Source organism: Clavelina lepadiformis, chromosome 6 (assembly GCF_947623445.1).
Source record: "Clavelina lepadiformis chromosome 6, kaClaLepa1.1, whole genome shotgun sequence".
NCBI lineage: Eukaryota > Metazoa > Chordata > Ascidiacea > Aplousobranchia > Clavelinidae > Clavelina > Clavelina lepadiformis.
The window spans coordinates 3,211,952-3,234,526 of NC_135245.1; the positions used below are offsets into that span (position 1 = coordinate 3,211,952).

At 36.5% G+C, this 22,575-nt stretch overlaps 4 protein-coding genes across 5 annotated transcripts; 2 read left to right on the forward strand and 2 right to left on the reverse strand.

Moving 5' to 3' along the window:
• Positions 1 to 592: 592 nt before the first annotated feature.
• LOC143463507 (trypsin-1-like) lies at positions 593 to 3,835 on the reverse strand. Its single transcript, XM_076962002.1, has 7 exons — positions 3,490 to 3,835; positions 2,389 to 2,587; positions 2,061 to 2,164; positions 1,709 to 1,867; positions 1,402 to 1,522; positions 1,007 to 1,192; positions 593 to 937 (listed from the first exon to the last, which is right to left on the reverse strand). The coding sequence occupies exons 1-7, from the start codon at positions 3,584 to 3,586 to the stop codon at positions 817 to 819; spliced, it is 987 nt and encodes a 328-aa protein (XP_076818117.1). The 5' UTR covers positions 3,587 to 3,835; the 3' UTR covers positions 593 to 816.
• Positions 3,836 to 5,991: 2,156 nt separating this feature from the next.
• LOC143463462 (trypsin-1-like) lies at positions 5,992 to 10,387 on the forward strand. The gene is made up of 7 exons (XM_076961939.1): positions 5,992 to 6,152; positions 6,572 to 6,743; positions 6,900 to 7,000; positions 7,194 to 7,355; positions 8,071 to 8,191; positions 8,308 to 8,492; positions 8,680 to 10,387. The coding sequence occupies exons 1-7, from the start codon at positions 6,077 to 6,079 to the stop codon at positions 8,760 to 8,762; spliced, it is 900 nt and encodes a 299-aa protein (XP_076818054.1). The 5' UTR covers positions 5,992 to 6,076; the 3' UTR covers positions 8,763 to 10,387.
• A 345-nt stretch (positions 10,388 to 10,732) lies between these two features.
• Positions 10,733 to 16,737, forward strand: LOC143463163 (trypsin-1-like). Of its 2 annotated transcripts, XM_076961565.1 has the most exons (9): positions 10,733 to 11,226; positions 11,361 to 11,490; positions 14,223 to 14,340; positions 14,584 to 14,728; positions 14,828 to 14,928; positions 15,272 to 15,385; positions 15,568 to 15,691; positions 15,785 to 15,969; positions 16,466 to 16,737. In XM_076961565.1, the coding sequence occupies exons 3-9, from the start codon at positions 14,250 to 14,252 to the stop codon at positions 16,612 to 16,614; spliced, it is 909 nt and encodes a 302-aa protein (XP_076817680.1). In that variant the 5' UTR covers positions 10,733 to 11,226; positions 11,361 to 11,490; positions 14,223 to 14,249; the 3' UTR covers positions 16,615 to 16,737. The 2 variants fall into 2 exon arrangements, with proteins under 2 accessions (XP_076817680.1, XP_076817679.1); XM_076961564.1 differs by lacking the exons at positions 10,733 to 11,226; positions 11,361 to 11,490 and having other exon boundaries at positions 15,224 to 15,385.
• Positions 16,738 to 17,877: 1,140 nt separating this feature from the next.
• LOC143461826 (biotin--protein ligase-like) lies at positions 17,878 to 22,483 on the reverse strand. The gene is made up of 11 exons (XM_076959716.1): positions 21,780 to 22,483; positions 21,309 to 21,484; positions 21,148 to 21,230; positions 20,821 to 21,013; positions 20,558 to 20,625; positions 20,217 to 20,377; positions 19,945 to 20,059; positions 19,755 to 19,814; positions 19,527 to 19,668; positions 18,711 to 18,900; positions 17,878 to 18,306 (listed from the first exon to the last, which is right to left on the reverse strand). The coding sequence occupies exons 1-10, from the start codon at positions 22,434 to 22,436 to the stop codon at positions 18,726 to 18,728; spliced, it is 1,830 nt and encodes a 609-aa protein (XP_076815831.1). The 5' UTR covers positions 22,437 to 22,483; the 3' UTR covers positions 17,878 to 18,306; positions 18,711 to 18,725.
• Between the last annotated feature and the right edge of the window lie 92 nt (positions 22,484 to 22,575).

Below are 22,575 nucleotides of genomic sequence, written 5' to 3' on the forward strand. Positions count from 1 at the left end.
TTTCTTAGAGTAATTAAGTCAAAATAATAGCAAAATATTTAAAAGAATTTTTATACCTATTAACCAAAAACAATAACCTTTGTCCAGTGGTAAGTATACGTGACCAAATGAGTGTTGCATCATTAACGTTGCATCATTAACGTCAATCAATGCAACCAGCCAAACACAAGTTCATACGTAGCATACCAAAACAGCTTTTATTTTCTAAAGCAAGCAGTTGAATGGAATAGAAAGTTACAAAATGACACAGAACTTTCAGAAGAAAACAACAAATTATACAAAATAATTGAGCATATAGCTTACATTCAGGTTAAAATTGCAGTTACAAAGAACGAACAAGTTCAGCACACAACGTACTTGCAATATATGACAAAGTAAAATCCTGCAATTAAAAATTGATAAGGTATTTGCATATCGTTAAAGTAATGAAAACGAAGCTGTGCGTCTTTTGGAAGTTATCTGTAGTCGTAAAAATAGATGACAGCCAGTTCGCTTTTTAATTTGCTATAACTTTGACTATTAATTGCTTCTGCAAATGCGAAGGTCATTGTCCTTATTTAGACCTACAGTTTTCCTGGAAAAGTAGTCGAAGTCATATCAGAAATTCTATTTTGCAAACACAGTATAAATTTAAGCAATGTTTGTTGGATATTGCAAAAGTGCAAAGTCATGTTTCATGTCGAAAGGACTCATCAGCATTCAAAGAGTAACACTAAATAACGAAGTACAGCAAATTTTGGCTAAATTTAGCCCCCGAGATCATGGAAGAACAAAAAAAGAAATTGCAAAACTGACGACACTAGAATCAGTCGAACATTATGCAACGAATAGTAGCGAATGCATAACAACACTAAGCATGGCTACAACTGACACCAGGATTATACTCATTTCTCTCTTATCAGCCCCGCCGCCATCGCCATAGTCCGATGTCAAATTCCCTGTAAAATGCAATGAACAGTTGAAATATTTGGCTTAAATTACTGAGCAAGACTTTTTAAAATACTTTCCTGCAATGCCTTCGATCCAGTTGATGTAATCAGACACTCGGGTGTAAACCCCAGGTCTCTCGGCACTTGCACAACCTACACCGAAACTTGTGATTCCTTCCAGAAGGTAGGTTCCGTTTGAATTTTTGCAGGCCAGTGGTCCGCCGCTGTCTCCTTGACAAGTGTCCACCCCCCCCAACTCATAACTGTGCGAGGGAAAAATTTATTTTACTTTAAATAAGCGGCAGTTTTTATGAAAAAAAACATGGTTTTGTTAAATTTGCATACAGTACATTGATAGCTGCGTCATTGTCAAATAAACGTCTGTTGAAATAAATTCAGAATCAACTTTTATTAATTTTCAACGTGTCGGGACACTTAATTACTGTGAAACGCACCAACTGACTTAACTTACCCAGCGCACACTTGATCGGAGTATATGGTGATTCTGAGTGAGTTGTACCAGGAATTGCATATGTAATTGTCTATGATAGGAACTTCAGCCTTTCTTAGAGTGATTGATCCGGTCCCTTCGACTGCAAATCAAACAACAGGAAAGCATAATGGAATTGTCTTGTCACAAAAAAGTAACTTATTGTGATAGTTAAGATTTTTCATACTGGGGCAGCTAGGTTGACTATAATTTGCACGGCTCAGCAAGCAACCAGTAAGCCATAGTTCCTAAGTACATTCAGAGCTAAACCATATGACAGATGACATACACACAGTCGACCCCCAGCCGGAAATGACGCAAGTTGTCCCAGGAGATGCGCTGACATTTAAAAAAGGGAGTGCGATTGAGCCGATGACGGAGTTAAAGGTGACTGCTCCGTTAATTCTTAGCAACGAGATATCGTTTCGTGACGTAACTGAATTGTAATCTGTCGGAATAAGTTGGAAAAGGGGTAATTAAGAACCTAATGTTTACTGTTTACGATTTTACAGTCTAAAAAAAAACTTTTATTCGATCAAAATGAAAATGAAGCTGATTTTCAACAAAAACAGTAACGGCAAAATTGTAAAGCAGGTAGCGTTCTGCTGAGTTTGATCATATCGAGGAAGTAAACTACTCACCTGGATGATCGTAAACGCTTAACAACGAATAAAGATCGCTAAGATCGAGGTCGTTTTCTTGGTCAAAGATACCGAAGGCAACGTAGAGTCTTGATGTTATCTTTCTGCATGGAGATGGGTTACTAGGAGTTAGTATGATAAGATAGTTTGGCTCAATATTGGAAACAATATCGAAAATGTTGGGCAGTATTTTATATAGGCTTATATTAAAATGACGTAAGTGGTAGAACAATATTCGGTTGCTCTCGCAATTAAGATTCTATAGAATAATTTTACAGCCTTTGTTTAAATAGCATGTCTACAAAAAAACGCTAAAATTCGGTATCACCCCTCAGTGCAGTGAGTTGCTGTGATTGCCCATGTGTTGCTAAGCAACGAACAACCGCAGAATGGTCGATAAAAATTACTAATGCTGCTAAGTTGTTCAAGGAGGAGACCTTGCCAGGGGAACTCCCCAAGGTAAGACTCTGTTCCACCGACGATTCTTTGACTGTGGCCGGGGTTATCGTTCGTTTGATCAGCCAGATCTGACAATAAAATAGTTGGCATTGGCTTACTTTTAGTCACAATCATAGAAGTTACCAGTTACTGACAGCAAACGACAAACTGCAGTATAACACAACCCTAATATCAAAGGTTGTAATTATATATCAAAATTGTGTATAAGGCACTCACACTTATTGGATTCAACAAAGGTGTAAAATCGTTAACGAGAAATATCGTATTTGAAATAAAACTCAAAGCAACTATAGAACAAGACAAACAAAGATGATGTTAAGCATAGCACAGCAACATAACCAGAGCACTTGGACATATTGTTTTAATGACGATATCTAGGTAGTTTCAAAAGTACTGCTACTATGATATTGTTCTTTTATTGGTAGGCTACACCATTGTATGATTCCTAGAACAACCACGCTTCGCAACTGTTGTCAAAAGTCATAAATTTTTTGTGGGAATTTAATTTACATTGTTGCTGTATAGTCAAAGCCTCAAATTCTCTGTAAAGAAAAAGCGCAAGGAGAAAGGTTTTGTGATATTGTTGCGTTCAACAAAAAGATATGTAACTTATAAGTTATTTTAAGTAAAAACAACGACGACAAGTCTATGTTTAACTTTAAGAGCTGTGTGACGCAGCTAGTAATGACAAAGAATGACATAGACATGTAGTGATAGGCTGGAATAATCCCAAACGTTTGGTAAGAGTATAAACTTGACAACAATTGTCACATTTTACAACAGATTTTTGAGATAATTTCGGAAATAAATTCAACCAAGTCAACGGATCGCGATATGACGAAATAACAATTGTGGTGTTGATGAATTTTTCCTGTTCAAGGAATTACAACTGTGGCCTGATCTGAATCATTTACACCTTTCATGTTGATCGGAGGATGATGTTGCATCAGCTAATCATAACATCACTTACCCGGTGCCTTGGGTATCACAAATACTTCATCTGAGCTGACATGCTTAGCCAAGAAAGCCACCAGAGCGATTAACAAACACGCCGTCTTACTAACCATATCACCTTCTATAGATTGTGTAGCAGCTAGCAACTGTTTAAGTTCTGTACTTTCTAACTATAGCGCTAGCGCTAATAAAGCTCATTTTTTACTTGAAATGTTTGTTCAATGGCTTTCCATTGTTTACCCAAGGTTATACCTTTGTAATGACACTTGTGTCAACAGTATCAAAATCACGCTTGCCCGGATTATTGGATAAGTATAGACTAGGAACGAGAAATACCTTTGGATCAGCACAAAGCTACGTTAACAATGGCTAACTAGAACCGGATTACGTGAAGCACCACATATGGAACAAGCATATAACAAAGATTATTACTCTACATCATATTTGTGTAGGCTGAAGTGAAAGACTTTCTTCACAAAGCAACATGCGCTTGAGTTTATTCGGCACGGGATGGTAAGGAAATTACCAAACGTGTCAAACATTTCTTAAGAAAATTTTTTCAGAACATGAAAATGGAAAGGTATCGCAAGACGTGTGCCTATAAGATCCGTAAATTCTCAAGCTTGGACGACGCTTTGTTTGTTTTTTAATGTTACTCGCTTAACCTTCTGGAAAAATTTTTTCAATACCGTTTCGCTATTTATTGCAGAAAGGAAATTACCACAATGTATATGTTTTTCTTACACTGCAGTATGTTATGATTTTTCCAAAGATGGCGCCCATTTCGTAGCTGCGTTTCCACCTTTCGACTGTTAGCAACTGTCTACAACTTATACAAATACTATCATGACGAAATCATTTTCAGAATGCAATCCAAGCAATTATTAAAACAATAAATTTACAAGCATTAATTATCAAAACAAGCCAATCAATGTACCGATATCAACGTTAAAATGGAATTAATAGTTTGAGAATGGGTAACAACATTATGACGTAACAAACGATTTCGCGGAATTTATTTTAGGTATCCTATGAGTAAGTGTCACGCGCTATCGCTAGGAGAGTCGATGCAGTTAAAAAATGCTAACTAGAGTACTCTATACAATGCTCAAAACCTGAAATATCCAGATATTCCTAGCCATCGGAGAAAGCAGGAAACAGACATGCAGTAATGACGTTGAAAAATCTTAGCTTGTATGAGGACCTTGGTCCTTGGTAGATGTTAACCTTTAACAATTTCATTATTTTGTTGCGGTGTTGATATTTGATATTCGTCACAAATAAGGCGATGTCCGATGGGCGATGAGAACACACTGTGAATTGTGAGGAGGTATTAACCTATGATGTCACAACGTGAATTGGCTTGTCATTCTAGCGTTGAAGATGAGTATTATGTAGAGACCGCTCTACAACTTAGGTGTATTACAATATATCAAAACTCAATGAAATGTTTACCAAATAGCCTATGGTATGATATTGACATATTTACCCTCATACACAGAGAATAAATTTACTGCACAACCTAATATGGTATGGTTGGCTATGGTTTTCCAAAACCCGAGCTCCTTTCTCCTAACTAAGACAATTTTTGGCAGCAACATTTTTATTTTTGTTTTAGGTGATCCTTAACAAAATCGGTATAATGTGAGAACCACTCTAAAAAGCAGAAATTGGCTGTTGGAATTTATTTAGCTAAAAGTCTGTAATCAACCGGTTTTCCTTTCCCACAGCAACATTTAACGGCAACCGGTACTTGAAAACTTCATCTATAAGTCTTACATGAATAAAACCTTGAGTAACATGTCGCAAAATGCACACTTTCAAAGGAGTAACTGTAATTAAACTAGTAACCAGCCATGGGCGTTTAACTGCAAACCGATCAGCAATAAACTACGTTTACACGTGGGAATGACAACCAGGTTTCGTTCATTGAGATTGAGATTTGACGCGTCAAAAACGTGCGAGGTCTCGCGAACAGAAATCGTTTCATGAATGAATGAAATCATGAATGAACGACTTAATTAGAGGTTTCATTCCTGGTTTCAGATCGCTTCGTCATCATGAAAAATTATCCTTATTATCCTTTGGTCATTACTAGGGATGTACCGCGATTAAATTTCGCTTTGTAAAATATTTGTGATTCTAGGCTTTCAGTTCGTCAAAACGTTTCTGTATTTGCACATTAAAAGTGAAAAGGAAATCAAAAGACATAGAACTTAAACGTAGACCTTGTTCACGACCATATAGTGATCTAAAAGTGTTTCATGACAACGCCACTAACTTAAACTTAAATAAGCGTCAGGAATGAATATTTGTGGATGTTTTATTATGAAGCAGGTAACAAAATGACAAAGCATATAAGGGGACATATGAATGGTGACTCGTCACCAGTACTAAAAGAAACTGCAAATACAAAGGAAGAACTTCCCAGCACTACCAAAGCAACAAAAAGCTATTTTCTGAGATTTCATTGTCTCTGTTGTTTAGGTTGTTATTTGAGCTCTGTACGATTTCAAAGCATCTAATCCAACATGGCGTGATTAGTTATTACCTTACTCTTGAAAGATGCTCGGTCTTGTACTGCCCAAACCGACATCGGCATCATGACTTTCGTTTATGAAGTGGTTTTTATCGTTTTAAGTTTTTCGGCGGTTAATGCAAAGACAGCAATTGTCGCAGGTAAGGGAGAATGTTAATGTTATTTTTTCAGCACGAATTAAACGGAGAATTATGTAATTATTTAATGTGTAATTAATATATTTGTAACAAGATTCAAGAAAGAACGTAGGGTTGTGCAATACAGAACAGAGACTATAAAAACTGGGCTATAAGAAAAGAAAGTATGTACGCTGTACATACACTTTATTTCATATCGCATTATATTTTCACTGTTAGTATTTGTGCGCTAGACATATTATATACGTGCTGTCGAGAAACTTTCAGTTCGAAACAGAAAGAAATGTTTGAAGTGCGTGCGATTAGTATACGGGCTAGTTTGTGGTTAAACCAAAGATTAAACCGAAAGTCTTTAATGAATCAAAAACTGCCAAAAAGGTTTTTGAAAAAATATGGTGGTGTAGCCGGTTGATTTACATTAGATCAGAATCCAGCAGTCAAATCGACGGAAAATCATCAACGAGTCGTGGGAGGAACTTCTGCCTCGCTCGGAGAGCTTCCGTGGCAAGGCCTCGCCGTGGTCGGTGCATCATTGTGCGGATGTTCTTTGCTCACCAGCACTTGGGCGGTAACAGCCGCTCACTGCACGGCAGGGTAAGATGTTGGCTATACAGTCGCATTGGGCTGGACTTGGAATACCTGCAATATTTATACCAAAAACTTTAGAAGGTTGTGGTGGAGGTACTTGATCTAAAACTTTCGATATATTAAACATTCTTATTTTTAAACGTCCCCTTTTACTTTGAACAGACAGTATGCTTCTTCCATTACACTTTACTTCGGTTTCACTGATAGATCATTTCTTTCATCGTCAAATAGTTACTCGGTGTCAGAAATTCACGATCATCCTTGTGAGTGCTTTCCCTTTCTTTTTAAAATAAATTAGGTTATAGGTTGCAGTCCAAAAGTTAAAAACGTTTGTTCATTTTATGTTTGCCATCTTCTGATGTTGTTGAGCAATAAATCATGTGTTAAAGTTTTATGTTAGTTACGACCACCCGTAGCGATCCATTAAGTCAAGAATGAAAAAACAATCATTTTCAGCATACGATTCCATCACATTTCAAAACGACATCAGTTTGCTGAGAATCGATGGTAGCGTTTCCGTTGGCGGCAACATACAAACAATATCCATTCCACCAACACAAGGTGTCGATGCTACGACGGGAACAGATTGCGAAATTTCTGGATGGGGCACAACGTCATGTAAGTGGACGATGTGCCACTAAGTTGGAACGTCTGTCCAGCTGGCTTTCAGCAAGCCTGCAACGTTATTAACAATGCGTTGTATGTTATTGAGGGTAACTCGAACCTGTAGCCCAGGGGTCGGGAACCTATGGCTCGCGAGCCAGATATGGCTCTTTTGATGACGGCATCTGGCTCGCAGATAAATCTAAGCTGGCATTTCTTAGCACAATTGTTACGAATAAAACTTTTCTGTTATTTGTAGTTTTGTAATTTCTGTACCATGCAGCACCAGAAATCGCATTAACAGTAAGTAGCATGTTATTAAAGAGTAAATTCAGACATTTACCGTTGTCTAAAATTGTTGGTTTTGCTTAAAAATGCACACGTTAGTTGCATTAAGTGTTGAAAAATATTATACGGCTCTAACGGAAATAAAATTAACAATATGTGGCTTTCATGGCTCTTTCGCCAAAAAAGGTTCCCGACCCCTGCTGTAGCCTGTCTTACCATTGGTTAAAGTTAAATCATGGTATTGGTAAGCTCTGGCTTGCTGGGTGCTTGGATATATTGATGATATGAAATTCATTACTTGTTTGCGCTAATGGGTTAGTAGTTAAACTTAAAGTTACAAGATATCTCCAGTCATATTCTAAATTAAAACCGCTCAAATTGTGAACTTAAAAAAATACTTCCTTCACGAAAGCTGTTTTTAGCTTTATAGCTGTTTTTGTAGTCGGGGGTTCTACATCTCAAACACTTCTGAAGGCAACAGTTCCCATTGTAAGCAACACACAGTGCAATACTTGGTACAACACCATTGGACACACCGTCTACGACAACCAAGTCTGCGCTGGGTAAAAGTTTAAATATGCAATGTATTTATTCGCATTGCATATTTTCTCATTGATGCCTTAAAGAAAATCTTTGAAATAAATCGAACATCACAAGTTGAAATTTATGTTTGAAACAGATACGAAAGTGGTGGCACCGATACCTGTCAAGGCGACAGTGGTGGACCACTGGCATGCAAGGACTCGAACGGTGCATACATTTTAGAAGGAGTCACCAGTTGGGGAGTTGGATGCGCCTTTGCACAACGACCTGGGGTTTATGCAAGAGTGTCTGAATATGTCGATTGGATAAACAGTAAAACAAGTAAAAAATTTAAAGCAAAATAGCGTCCTTACTAACAACTACTAACCACGGAACCGGCAAAAAGAAATATAAATTCGGTTATTTAGTGCAAATGTCAATTTTTGTCGTATCAGATACAGTATATTAATATGCATGCAAGCCATGCAAGCCATTGCAATCACTTAAACCACTTCCGTATTGTTTACAGGTGACAGTGTGGCAAGACGGGCTCCTGGTCGTTTGATTTTGGTCATGTTAGTTGTTACAAATATTTTACTGTTTCTATTCTAATGTGAAAAAATTCTTTTGCAATTTGACAGTAAATGACGGACTTTATGACATCATAAGACGACGTTGATTCAATCGGTAAATTTAATTTTCGGGCCTAACTCGGACTTAAAATTAACTTTTCCAGTTCGGACTTGTATTTTTACTTTTGGGCCGGTTTTGGGTTAAAAAATATAAGGCCCCATTACAAATCAGCATTTTACTAAAAATTATTTTTTTGCAAGTTGTAAATTTATCTCGCTTTCACGATCCCTGTATGTACAGTATTATATATTTTTTCACTGTTATTTCAACACACTTGCACTTCGACGTAACTTTGCGTACGTTTGATTATTTACCAAAGTCAGAGAGATCTTAGAAGTTGTAAATGTAAACGTAAATGTAGTTTTTGTTTTTATTTCTTTTACAAAAACACGCCAATAAATTTATATGATAAAATCATATGTTACATTTTCACGCATCATAGCTACAACGACTCCCAAGCTGTTTCTACATCTAACCTAAACAACAAAACCACCGACCCAAAATCAAGGTGTTAGCATATTTATGACATATCAGCTTGAGTTGCGGTAAAATATCCTTGTATTCTAATACTAAAAGTTTATTTAAGGGTAATTATGTCAACTCTCAGAAGCGTCACATCACAATTACAGGTGTAACAGAATGACAGACATTCGCTGGCAGTTGACGTTCAGTAATCTTAAGATATCTAGTAGCCTACGTAGGCCTAATTGTATATATGTACTTATGCATTTTCGTCAATTGTTACCGTTTATGTTATTGTTATTTACTTCTTTTGTTACCACATGTTTTGCATGTTCTATACACTGTCATTCATGTGTTTAAAATTTAAACACAATTTTACTTCTTTAAACATGTTAAAGTGTTTAATTATGTGCTTAAGTGTATAGAATTTGTTACTTTGACAAAATTTTAACACTTTATGGGTTAAACACCACAATCCATGACATGTTTAATAATGATTTATGCCTATTCTACACTTTTTGCTTACTTATAAGCTATAACGTTTAAATTGTTATAACGTTATAACGTTTAAATTGTTAAACACATAACACAAAGATTACAAAATGTGTCAAACCAAAAGGTGTTTAGGAGGAATGTGTTTATTTTAATGAGTTTTATTGCATCATAACTTATACTTTAAGTTGCTTTAGAAAGAATCTATCAAAAACAGTTTACATTTTCTTTTAACCATATATTTATTTTCAAATTTTGTGGCTCAAGTTGGAACCAGTTTTTTCGGTTTGCACGCGTTCTTTTCTTAAGCAAGTCGAGCATATATTAATATCATCAGCGGAATAAGTTTAAATGACTTGAATACTTCAGCCAAAGCAAGAAAATTTCGTAGTTTTTGCATACCTAACTAAACGCGGACTTAGTTTTGTATCATCGGTCGATTGCCGTATACCAATATTTTTGTTTTTTTGAATAATGATCGTGTTCCATTGAAAACACTAATAGCTTAAGGGCACCTTTTTCGGTACTATATGCTTTAGACTTGTTCGCATTACCCAATTACAAGAGCTATTGCTCAGTATAGATTTGTATCTCAAACTCAATTCTTGGGTTTAAAGTTGGACAATGGAATAAAACCAACAATTTGTATAGTTCTCTTAAACTCATAAAATATTTGCCCCCCTCCCAATTTTTTTTCCGGCTACGCCACTGGCTGTGATTGGTTTTCAAGTAAAGCCATTCACCCAGGAATGGAGAGTGAGAAACCAATTACCATACTTTGCCCATCAAAGTTTAAAATCACTCGGGTGTAGCCTAACGTGGGCGTTCTCTTTTCGTCTTTTGATTGAAAGGTAAATGACAAGCGTTCACAATCAGTTAGTCGTTAGTGGAACGTCAGAATAACGTTTTTTCATATAATGTAAAATGTGTATCTGAAAATAGTAGGATATAACTATTTATTCTATGTTTAAATAACTCAAAACCTAAACTATTAAAGTTAAAAACTTTCATAACATTACATTAAACGTATTGTTTTACATTGGAAAAAGCAATTGTTGTTTTTATTTGTTTTTTATCCAGCAAGTTTGCCATTTCAAAATTATTTTAAGTTTTATGAAATAACATGTTAAATTCTACCATGGTCAAAAATATGGGCGCGCATATACCTCCTTCAGGCAGCTAGGCTACAAGTTATCTCTAAAATCTGAATCCTCTTTTCTGCTTACATAAAGACAGCGAATTGTTTTATGATATTTCGTAGGGCAATAGCTTATTGTCACAGTTTATTTTTTGTAGCCTATATAGGTAGCCTGGTGTAGCGTATTTCGCTGTATGGTTCAGGTTTGTTACTACAAGCTAGGCCTATAGGCCTATATTCCAGGCAGAAAGGTTTACAGAGTTACAGACAATAACAAATACTTATAGCATGTTTTCGATACCCGGTGTTGCCATACCGTTGTAATGCTCTTGGGCAAGGCATTGGCCTTCGGTAAGCATTTGATTTTGATAATTTAATATTTGCAAAATTGTTGTAGTAACTGTAATGATAAATTTCCTACATTATAAAATATTTTTGTACTTAATATAGGCTATAACAGTTTATACTAAGCTGTTTCTTTACAGGCGTTTTCTGTAGAAAGGCATTGGAAAAGCTTAGAAACTTATGTTGGAATAGAAGCCATCCACCTGTGCCATCACATGTATAGTAAACAACCATCATCATCAGGTTTCCTTCAGCTGCAAAGACTGACAGGTGATGCAGAATTATATATTTTTGATCCACATGAAATTTATATTATTGGCAATATTGAGTTAATTTTAAAATATACTGCCAAAAAGTGTTGCTTCAGTGGTGGATTGGTTTAGCACCAGGTTCAAACAATGCGGACTTATTGCAAATGTTCAGTGTTACTACTTTTGTAATGTTCTTGGGTAAGGCATTATTAACCTTTACTCTTCTGGTCCCGTTGAGCAGTGTCATGGTTGGTCAATACGTTATAAAAATCAATAAACAAATAAAAATTGAGTTTTTGTGGAAAACTGCAGAGGGTGGAGGAATCATTGCCGAGTCCGAGTCTTCCACAAACGAAACGATTAACGACGTTCCTCAGGCCGAGAAGAAATATTCTGATACCTTATCAAAAAGCTTAAATAATAATTACATCTCACTACTGTTTTAAAAGCTATATTGTTTAGTTTTATATTTGTAATCACTGTAGATTCAGAATGGACAAAAAAAGGCTACTGAAGTTATTAGACAGCAATTAGAAAAGGAAGAATCAGAATGGGAATATGGTCTACTAAAACATGTATTTAAGACCAATACTGTCTTTCAACAAGAAGCAATTAGTTTAATGAAAGATGGTTGCGTTGGTGGAATCATTGAAAAGTTTTCATTATTAGGACAAATGCTTTTTGTTAGTGTTTGAAAGAAACTATGGTAAGGCGTTTTAGATTTTGATGCTTTCGTAAGAGATTACAGTTGTAGATCATGTTTAGAGGCTGCAACATGGTTATTGATATGACGATAAATTATGCAGATTGAGGAAAAATTCAGAAACGTTTATCAATTTGATTACAATGCGATTGAAGAGGCTTGCGTAAGCATGCTAACCACACTAGACAACAAATGTAACAGCAATGTTGAGCGGCAATGTCATGAGACTGAGGTGAGCAATCTGAGCATTCATCCAGCAATTAACAAAAATCAAATTTTGTTGTTTGTGTATTAGTTTATTGCTTTGTTGAAGAATAATGTGTTCAGATCTTGAGACTCTTGATATATATTGAGGGAAAAATAGATTCATTATTAATAGTGTAACAACCTAACAAAACTTTTGACATAGGATCCATCATCAGAGAAAGAACTTAATCTCTTTTTGAGGTCACAAAAACAACTTTGGCCGACCCGCAAAACAAAATTTTTGATGCAATGCAGACTGTTAATGTGAGTTGTAGTAGCTTTATTTAACTGGTGGTTTTACAGAACAATTTGTATACATTGACATTTTTTGTTTTAATTTTTGAAGGCATGTTGGATTAGTTTGAACTCCAGAAAGAAAACACCGCCAAGTTTGCTTGTTTCTTAAAACGAAGCCGGAACCATGAAAACATTCATTGTTGCTGATTCAGTCCACATCAGATGTAACAATAATGATTCGAGGGTGATGTTAAGACTATTTAATGCAACTTATGGGTTGCTATTTTGCTTGGCAGTTGCAATACCCAAAGGCTTACCCTATTTTGGGTTTTTTACTAACTCATCTGGTCTGTCTGTTTATTACAAGTCATCCAAATACATCTTCTTTGAGAAACAATAGGAACATGGAACATTATGAGCAATAATTGGACCCTAAAATTGTTGCAGCAAATTTACCCACGGGCGCAGGAAGAGGGAGGGCAAACTGGCTATTGAGCCCTTGCCATTTTGCTTTACCACCGAAGGGCACAGGGGACATTTTATGCAGATTTAAAAATAAAACAACAACATCAAACCAGATTATTTAATTTGCATCTTGAGTTCATTTCAAGCAATTTTCTGAGCGCATTAAGTCATTTTTTAGGTTATTGTTAAAGCGTGTTGGAAATGTAAGATATTGGCTAGTAAGTGCAGTTTATTTGACAACTAAAATATTTGACTTGATGTTGAGTGACTCGTCGCTAAAGTGTCTCTACTTATCTTGTGTGTATGTATTTTCTTTTAAAGATATATGAATAAGTGTAAAGACGTTTACGTTGGAAGTGATAAAAGAGCAATGATATATATATCTTCTGTAATAAAACGCCAGGAGTCCGAGACGGCTCAAATTGCAACCAAAATGTCATGGAAAACGTGCCCTTTGTTTGGAATTTTGCCCCCTGCCAAAAATAATTCTGGCGCTCGTAATTGTACCTGCCTTGTTTCTGTTGCTCTGCTGTAATAAAAGCTATTTTGGAAGTTTTGACTGCTAAGTGACAACACGCATTAGATAATAAACATCTGGTTAGTAAACACGTACAACATTTAAACACCAAACAGAATAAACATGTGCGATTTAAACATGTAACCATTTTAGGCGTTTCTTTTTGGCCTCACTTTTCGTGTTTAATTATAGTGTTTAACAAAATAACAGATAGTTACCTTTTTAATATTGTTTGAATCATCTTTGATCTCATGCTGATCTTAAAGAAAATATGGAAAAAACATTTTTTGGTGACCAGACATGCCGCAGTGATCGCTGTTAGGTCTTTAATTGTTTCACATACTTTACAATTGGTCTAAAAACTCTAAACAAAAATCGAACACGTCATGGTCCCATGATTGGTATAGTCACTATGACGTATGGATACAGTAACACAAGTACTCAAAATATTTATAACTGTGCAGGATCAGGTTACCTTAATTGTTCTATAAATGAACAATGGTTTTCGTTAACGTTCCTTCTTTAACAAGTATTTTGTGTGTTCACGTGTGACGTGTCTATTGTGAACATCCTGGACCAAAAGTTATTTTGCACCGGCCGCTTATGGTTGATGAAGATGTACGGTATGTTTACTCCGATATTTATTCTTGCCTATTTGGTGTATCAAGCTACTGCAAGAAATGTTGGACTTGTGAAACAAGGTAAGCTGATCAGCAGGCTATGGAAGTAAAATAATTAAAATCTGGTTGTTTAGTTTGCGTAGATAATCGCAAAAGTTCGCTCAGTTTTGCATTCAGCTGTCCTAGAAATCCAACATTTATGAAAATCATTTCAACTGTAGTATAATAGAGCGTAGATATTTGAATAATGGACGGTGCGAGAAGCGCTAGGCAAAGTTACAGCGCGACTTTGACAAAGAAGTTTAACGAAGTATCATCGTTAAGGTCATCAACGAATAGTCGGCGGAACATCAGCTGCATTCGGGGAACTTCCGTGGCAGGGATACCTCACGACATCTAGCGGACAATATTGCGGATGTTCTCTGCTAAGCAGCACTTGGGCGATTACTGCTGCTCACTGTACTGCGGGGCATGTTGAAATTGATTGTAACATCAGCAAAGGAGAATGAAAATCTGAGTACTTTAGACGTTTTTAGTAATAAAATACCCTTTTTCTTTATTGAAATAGTTCTTCCGCCACTGACTTAACTGTTGCATTTGGCCAAATTGATCGCAGGACGTTTACGTCAGCGCAAGAATACTCGATAGCAGAGTTACACGATCATCCGTGTGAGTTTCTGTAAAATACAACCGAGGCTCATGAAAGTTTATCCATTTTGTGACGGTTATATTTTATATCATATCATTTTGGAAAAAGCACGAGTTATAATAAGTTACAGCCTTTTAGCCTTTCGTTGTATGGTGGGCATATATTTTATAAAGCATCGTACCGCTTGTAGGTAACTAGGTATATGCTTTATACAGTGTTCTTGTGCATGGCCTACATCTTACGTTAATTTTGACTCAGCCATAGTTTTACCTTAATATCACGTGTTGTATATAAACATTTTGTCGTAATTTTCAGCCTATAGCGGTACTACTTTGGAAAACGATATTAGCTTACTAAAAATAGATGGAAGTATTTCCGTTGGTGGAAATGTCCAAACAATTTCTATTCCTGCCACTCAAGGAGTCGATGTCACTGCTGGGACCAGCTGCCTCATTTCTGGATGGGGTACAACATCGTGTAAGTTACTTGTCCATTTATTAAGTTACATAACCAAGTACCAAACTCTGTGGTAAAAACTAAGTATTCAAAAACAGACAGATGTCATTCTTTCGTAGGGACCTGGTCCATAGTATGACGAATAAAGGCAAAAATCAACATTATCTAAGAAGCTAATTCGATTTCTCTTCCTGTCTTCGTAGTTGGAGGGACATCATCAGACGTTCTTCTGAAAGCGACAGTTCCGATTATAAGTGACACTGACTGCGTCGGCTGGTACAGCTCTTTCGGTTTCACTGTTTACACCAGCGTCCAGCTGTGCGCTGGGTAAGCGTCATAAGCTCGTTGTTGTCAATTTTATGTCCATTATAGACAAGTGGCATTTAACTATATAATTCTTTTAACTGGTTATACACGCAGATACCAAACTGGCGGTACAGACACCTGCCAAGGTGACAGCGGCGGACCGCTGGCATGTCAGGACTCTTCTGGTACTTACTACTTAGAGGGTTTAACCAGCTGGGGTGTGGGGTGCGCGTATTCACGTCGCCCAGGAGTCTATACAAGGATGTCTGAGTATGTTGAATGGATCAACAGCACTTCAGGTATAAAGTAGGACTTTTAAGAGGTTGGGTGCCTTGTTCAAAATAGGAAGTAAATGTCCTCAAAAATTCAGATGGATTACGTTGTATTTAGCGTTGCTTTGGATGATGGAAAACGCTTTTGGTTCACGTTAAAACAAGTTTTCAAATAAACGTATCAACCTAAAATCTGAGAGGGAAAAATGATCGTATGGGTGTAACTTTTGGGAGAAAATAAACAATATTTGTCGTTATGGGAGCCTACAGTATATGGTGTTATAAGTATTCGAAGTTTGTACGTACATACTGGGACTACATAAACTCAGACGACAACTACAAATTGAGCCTTTATGGTTTCTCAACAAACAAAACATTCTCTCGTGGTAAATCTCCATAAGTTATAAGAAAATCTCAAGTTTTTGTTTTAGAAACACATTTTGATCAAAGTTCGCTTGGAAAACACAGCATTGTAAAAATACAAACCACTGTTGTTCAGTAGGTGAAATTTTGTATTTTGTAGGTATTACTCCATTGAGTAGCAGCGTCGCTACAGTCATTACTACCTCGGACGAAGTAACCACTACAGGAGGCGGTAAAACATTCAGCGGTTCTTTGTTTGTTGTCATCCTGATGACAACTGTGCAAGTGATTCTTACAACAATATTTTGAAAACTTTTCCAAAATTTTTGTTTTACCATTTGTCATGAAACGACAAAACTTGTTTTTATTTTGTGTAATGTTTTGGAGTTCTTCGTAAAATATCCTTATAATACATTATTATGGTAATAACAACATTGTGTAACTGCTTTAGCCAAAATATTTTCCGATTATTGTTATTTTGGTAATCACTGTGATGTTTGTTTCTTCATAGTTATTTTGATTGTGCCAACGAGTCTTTGTTATTTTTTTTATCTCATTGTCATTGCAGTGACGAACAACGGTTACCAATAGCAAGTGCAAGGCATTGCATATGTAATGGTATATCTTTCATTGAAATCCTATATTCTGGAACAAATCTTGTACAAGCGGAGGCTTAGTGGCGTAACGGTAGCGCGTCCGATTCTAGATTCGAAGGTTCCTTGTTCAAATCATGTCGGGGGCACCTCTCCACAAGAATTAAATTGAAAGACAAATTGAAGCGTAAGCGTACAACCCTTAGATGATACCTTTCCTTTTTTCAAGAACCATCACCTGATGCCAGGTTGAATACGTTAATTTACCTCTGTCCACAGTTGCCACTTTGTAGCTCGTATTCTTCGACACTGCACTCGGTGCGATAGGTTCCAGGTTCGAACCCCGGCCATAAGCAATTCTAGCCCAATTCAAGGCCATAAGCCGCTTAAGCTTTAATTACAGCCGTAAGCCGCGATAGATTAAACCCCGGCCGTAAGCCACTCTTATCCCAACAAAGGCCATAAGCCACTCTTAAACAAAATCCATGGCCTTAAGCCGCTTTGTGTCCTATCCCTCGGCCTTGGGCCACTCTAAACCCTTTAAACCCCACCCCAACCCCACCCTCCCTTCCTAATCCCTTCCCTAATCCCAACCCCATAAGTAAGTTAACGGCCTTAAGCCACCAACAATGTCTGGGACTGAGGCGCCGGTCCGGGATGCGGGTGAAGTGGCAACATTAGTGGGAAGACGTTTTCTACTTGGCCCCGCGATTTCGAATGATATATATTTAAAAATTGAACCAAAATAAAAGGGGTAGTTTTGCTTGGTTGTAAAGGTTTTGCCTTATAGCATGAAGGTAGCGGGTTCGATTCCCGGCCATGCAGTAACTGCAGAGAAAAAATTTCTTGCATCGTGGTTGAAAGCTCAGTTGGAGTTTGATCATTAGCACCGCTTAGTGCTGAAACTTTTTATAAATCAATGTCCACGAGGAAACAATAAAAATCACTATACTATACCACTAATACTTGAATACAATAATTAATTAATCAATACTTCATATTTTATTAAACAGATGCTTTTTACCTTAAATAGTTTACGCAACTTGTCGTTAAAGCTATTTAATGAAAGCTTAAGGAATTAGATCTACGCATTAAGATTAATAAACTAACTATGTTGTATACCAGCTAAGTTAGGTTAAGGAGAATTTAGCTTTGAAATTATGGCTTTTCGGCGAAATAGTGACAGCGAAAAAGAATTTAAAGACATAAAATTCAAAGAGAACATTGCGATTGAACTATTCCACTGAACACATGATCCGCAACGGTTAAAAGAATTTAATTTTGCGAGTTGTTTATCGATCAAAGTTTTGCTAAATTCGCTCACGTCAATAAAAGTAACTGAACGTTTCCAGAAAGTCTACGTCATTGTCGGAATGTTGAGAATTGATCGGAGGTACATCGCCTGAACCTGTAAACATATTTTAAATAAAAAATTCTAAAGTTTCGATAAAGTTGACGTAAAAGCTAAACTAATAATTGCTTACAAAATAAAGTTAATTTACGAGTTGGCTTTGTTACAAAAATAAAATGAGGTAACTTTACACCAGTTTAAATACAAGTCAACAGAAATTGTTTACAATCAAATAAAAATATCAAACGGACAGCTTTAAAAACTTCCTAATCGTCTAACTCTAAGACCTAATAATGTTAATACGTATACTATATGTATATACTGCAACTGTACACATAAAGAATATTTTTGAATTGTTTTTGTCACAAACATATTCATCACTATCAATGCAGCAATAGTAAGAAAAAATATTCCTACTTAAGTCGAAATATAATACATAACAAATCGAATTTTTGCAATACTTTGTGGCCGAACGTTTAGCGTTTAGCCGCTATAAGATTTCTGGTGATGTCAAAAGTATTTCCGTCAGGTTGCAGACTCATGACGTCACCGTTGTCATGGCGACGAGCAAGAAGAAAACCGCAGTCGTCCACACCAACGATGGTGGATGCAACAAGAGATTCATCTACCTGTACCTCGACTTCGCTGTTTCTGAAATGACAATAAAGTATCTTTAGTTCGTTGCACCGGCACTCATCAAGTCTGTGAGATTTTCCACGTTTTACCATCCATCGATTGTCGCAGCTTTTCCTGTTCTACCAAGTTTGGTGGAACCGGAAGCCTCGGTGCTTGGATTTTCCCAAAGTTAATGTTGAAAACCCAAACTTACTTCCTTTGTTGGGAAACTACATTCATTTCAAACAAAATATACATAACTGCAGTATGTTTTTGGAATCTTTGTCCTCGGATAAAAGAAAGTCTTCACACGATTTGAACTCGGCGAAGATTCTTCACCGCTCGAGCTCTGACTACCGAGCTTGCCTGTGTGCATTTTCGAATCGTATTTTTGATTTGTTTTTTTTTAGTTTTTTTGGTTCTTCCCAGAGTCGGGAACTGTTCAGCACGGCAACCGAACAGGAGCAAGCGTCGTCAACGTCATGCTTAATGGCATTACAGCGGTAGCTTCGGTGGGGCTCTAACACGGGCGTGAATAATTGCTAGCCCAGCGCATTAATCTCTCCGTTACCGAGCCGACTTGAATTAAAAAACAGCGGAAACAATTGTGCTGACTATTTTTCAGCCTGTCCTTAATTTTCATCTAGTCATTCTAACACTACCTGTGAATCCAGTATTTGTAGTAAAGTTTCAGAAATGTTTCTGGCCCATTTTGCTGGAAATCCTCAATGATATTTTCCAACTGAGTTACGGTGAGTGCTATAACTTCTTGGCAAGTCAAGATTTTGTCTATGGAGTATTTTTCTAAACAGATATTGTTGACTTCAATAAACCTTGGATGTACGAATTTCAGAGTTGATAGCTGGTGTTATTGAAAAAATCAAACTTACCACGCAGAATGTCATTCACACACACTGTGGGCTTGCTATTCGCTATGTTGACGCCACAACCTGCAATAAAAAAGAATTTTTATCTTACTGCATGAACCTTGACAACTGCAAGAATTCTGTTCAATTTATCGTAACTTCAGAGTATTTAAAATAACCTTCCAAAAATAATTGTCTATGAGCAGCAATTTACCAATGGAGGCAATGCAGCTGTCTCCGATCACTGTAGATTTAACCATCACTCCTCCAAGCTTGATGGATGTTCCAAAGTAGATGTCGTTTGGCCATTTGACTCTGAGATCCACATTCTAAATTTACAACAGATATTATTGTTAATATTAGTTTGAGACATTGTGGAGCTAAAGGTATTCTACAAAAATTGTATCACTATAACAACTTCTAACAGTTACATTGAAAGTCGCCTGAAACAAAACATAAAGAGAGTTAATAACGTTAATAATACACCTCTACACCATCAAGCATCCTAATTGCATGGACTACAGCCACTGACATCATGTGTTGGAGAAAAGGGAGCCGGTGCCCAAGGTATGAGTTAATGGGTATGATCACCGGTAATGTGAACATTGCACAACCAACAGGACTCAGCCACTTATTTGTGCTTCTACCTATGAACACAAAATCACCTGGAAGCTACAGCAATTTTTATAATTCCTGTTTTATAAATTACACCATACACATTGTAACTCATGGAGTGCAGAACAATTTAATTTGAAAAACCTTTGTTTTGTTTTGCCTTTGTTCTTATTTTGTTCTTATTACAATAAAATAATATTATTTTAGTGTACCCTGGCCTTTTGTTTGTTGTCTTGCGATTGCAATTACTCCATATTCTGAAGTCAAATTGAGCAGAATACTAAAAAAGTAACATTGCTATAAAAAGTACCGCGAAGTGGAAATATTAGAGCAGCAATGGTAAACTTGTAACAGTTTCCAAATATCAAGCATATAACTACGCATGTTGGAATATGCTTAATCCGATAATGTACCATAATATAATTTCTACACAGACTTAAAACAGAAAAATTTGTGGTTTTAAGAAGAAACTTACCCGTCAAACACTTGCATAGTTGATGATATCACATCAGCATATAAAACAATTTGACCGAGTGCTCTTGTGCTAAGGTTAGAAAAATAAACTTTCCAGTTGAAGGAACACTTTTTTGCTAATTCTGAATTCTGTGTCTCAGGACTCGGGAATATGACTGGAAACTGCTCACTATCACTGCAGATGTGCTCATGTTCTGAAAACAAAACATTGCTAACAAAAATCCGAAGATAACAGCAAATTATTGGTTTGCTTTAGGTACCGGCAATGTGATAAATATTCATTAAACGATACACACATAATCTTTCGAACATATTGAAAGTATATCACCTTTGTCATTGTACGATGATGAAGGGATGAACGCTAATCCGGAAACATGGACTGTGTTTTGTGGTGCAAAATCTTTTATCACTCTGCAATAAAAAGTTTAATATGGAATCCATCGCTTCACATGAATGCTTAACTCAGACGAAAATATTGAGATTTTATACCTGTTCAAAAATTGATAGCATTTACTTTCTGGTTTTGAAAATAAAAATCCAACCGATTCATTTCTCTTATGGTATAGATCGAGTGTTTGATTCCAATTTGTTTTCAGTCCAAGATGATGGAGAAGATAAGAGAGAATCCTCTGTGATGAACCTTCATTTTCATTCAACGATGATAGCTGGCAAAAAAAATGTAACTATTGTACCGTTACTGGGTGTGTGATATATACTGCGGATTGTTAGTGCTTTGCAGTAGGTACTATGTGTTCGTTTGTATGTATGTACGTAAAAACTGAAGATACCACAAGACACAATATGTTTTTCTTATAATATGTGCAAACTGATTCTTATATCAATAGTTTAATTTTTAAATTTAACCTGAACCAAATTGACAACTTGCAACCCATAACGAGAGTAACCTTAATTATCATTTGCACGACAACTTAAAATCACTGACGGATTAATTCAACTTACAGTAGAAGCAATGCAATGATTAGAATTCGAATCGCTGACAGCAACAGAATACGTTTTGCCATTGAATCTGACTTGAATCAGTTGTGTGAGTGGCTTGTCAGCGTAAATGGCTTTTCCACTCCATAGTTTGCATGGTAGAGACAAATTTTGATCTGACTTTGTTAAAACACAGTCAAGCTCACTGCCAAAGTCTAACACTTTAAACTCATCGGTGGATTTAATCGAGACATCTTCAATGAACGTAACATCAAAAGATAACACCTTTCCACCGACTTTTAAATATTCATCCACATGTCTTCTGATTTCCCTTTCATTTTTGATACCGCCATGCGGTGATATTATGAGTGCCGCTGTGTTTTCTATCCACGGGTCGGATGCAAATTTGGCTGAAGTAATTGGATAAACTGTGTACTGGTCTGGGCTCAAGCAGCTCTCTACAGCATCAACATAACGTGGCAGCTGACTGCCATGTCCTGGGCAGTATATGAGTATATTTGGAGGTTTAGGATTTGTGTTTGAAGCTTGCCGGTCGACTTGCACTCTTCCGAAACCAGCAGTTTTGTTAATAAGTGCAAATTCAGAACCTGAGGTTCTGTTCTTAGACAAAAATGAGTTCAACATTCTAGGGTGAACAAACCGAGAAAGCAGTGCACTCATAAAACTTGTTTATTGGAACCGAACCCAAATTATCGAGTAAATTTCTTATTTTGGGTCACTTTTGTTTTTAAGTTTGAGTTCCTTTTTTATGTCATCTTGAGTTTTCTTGCAGTCTGACAAAGCATTTTCCCTGGTTGTT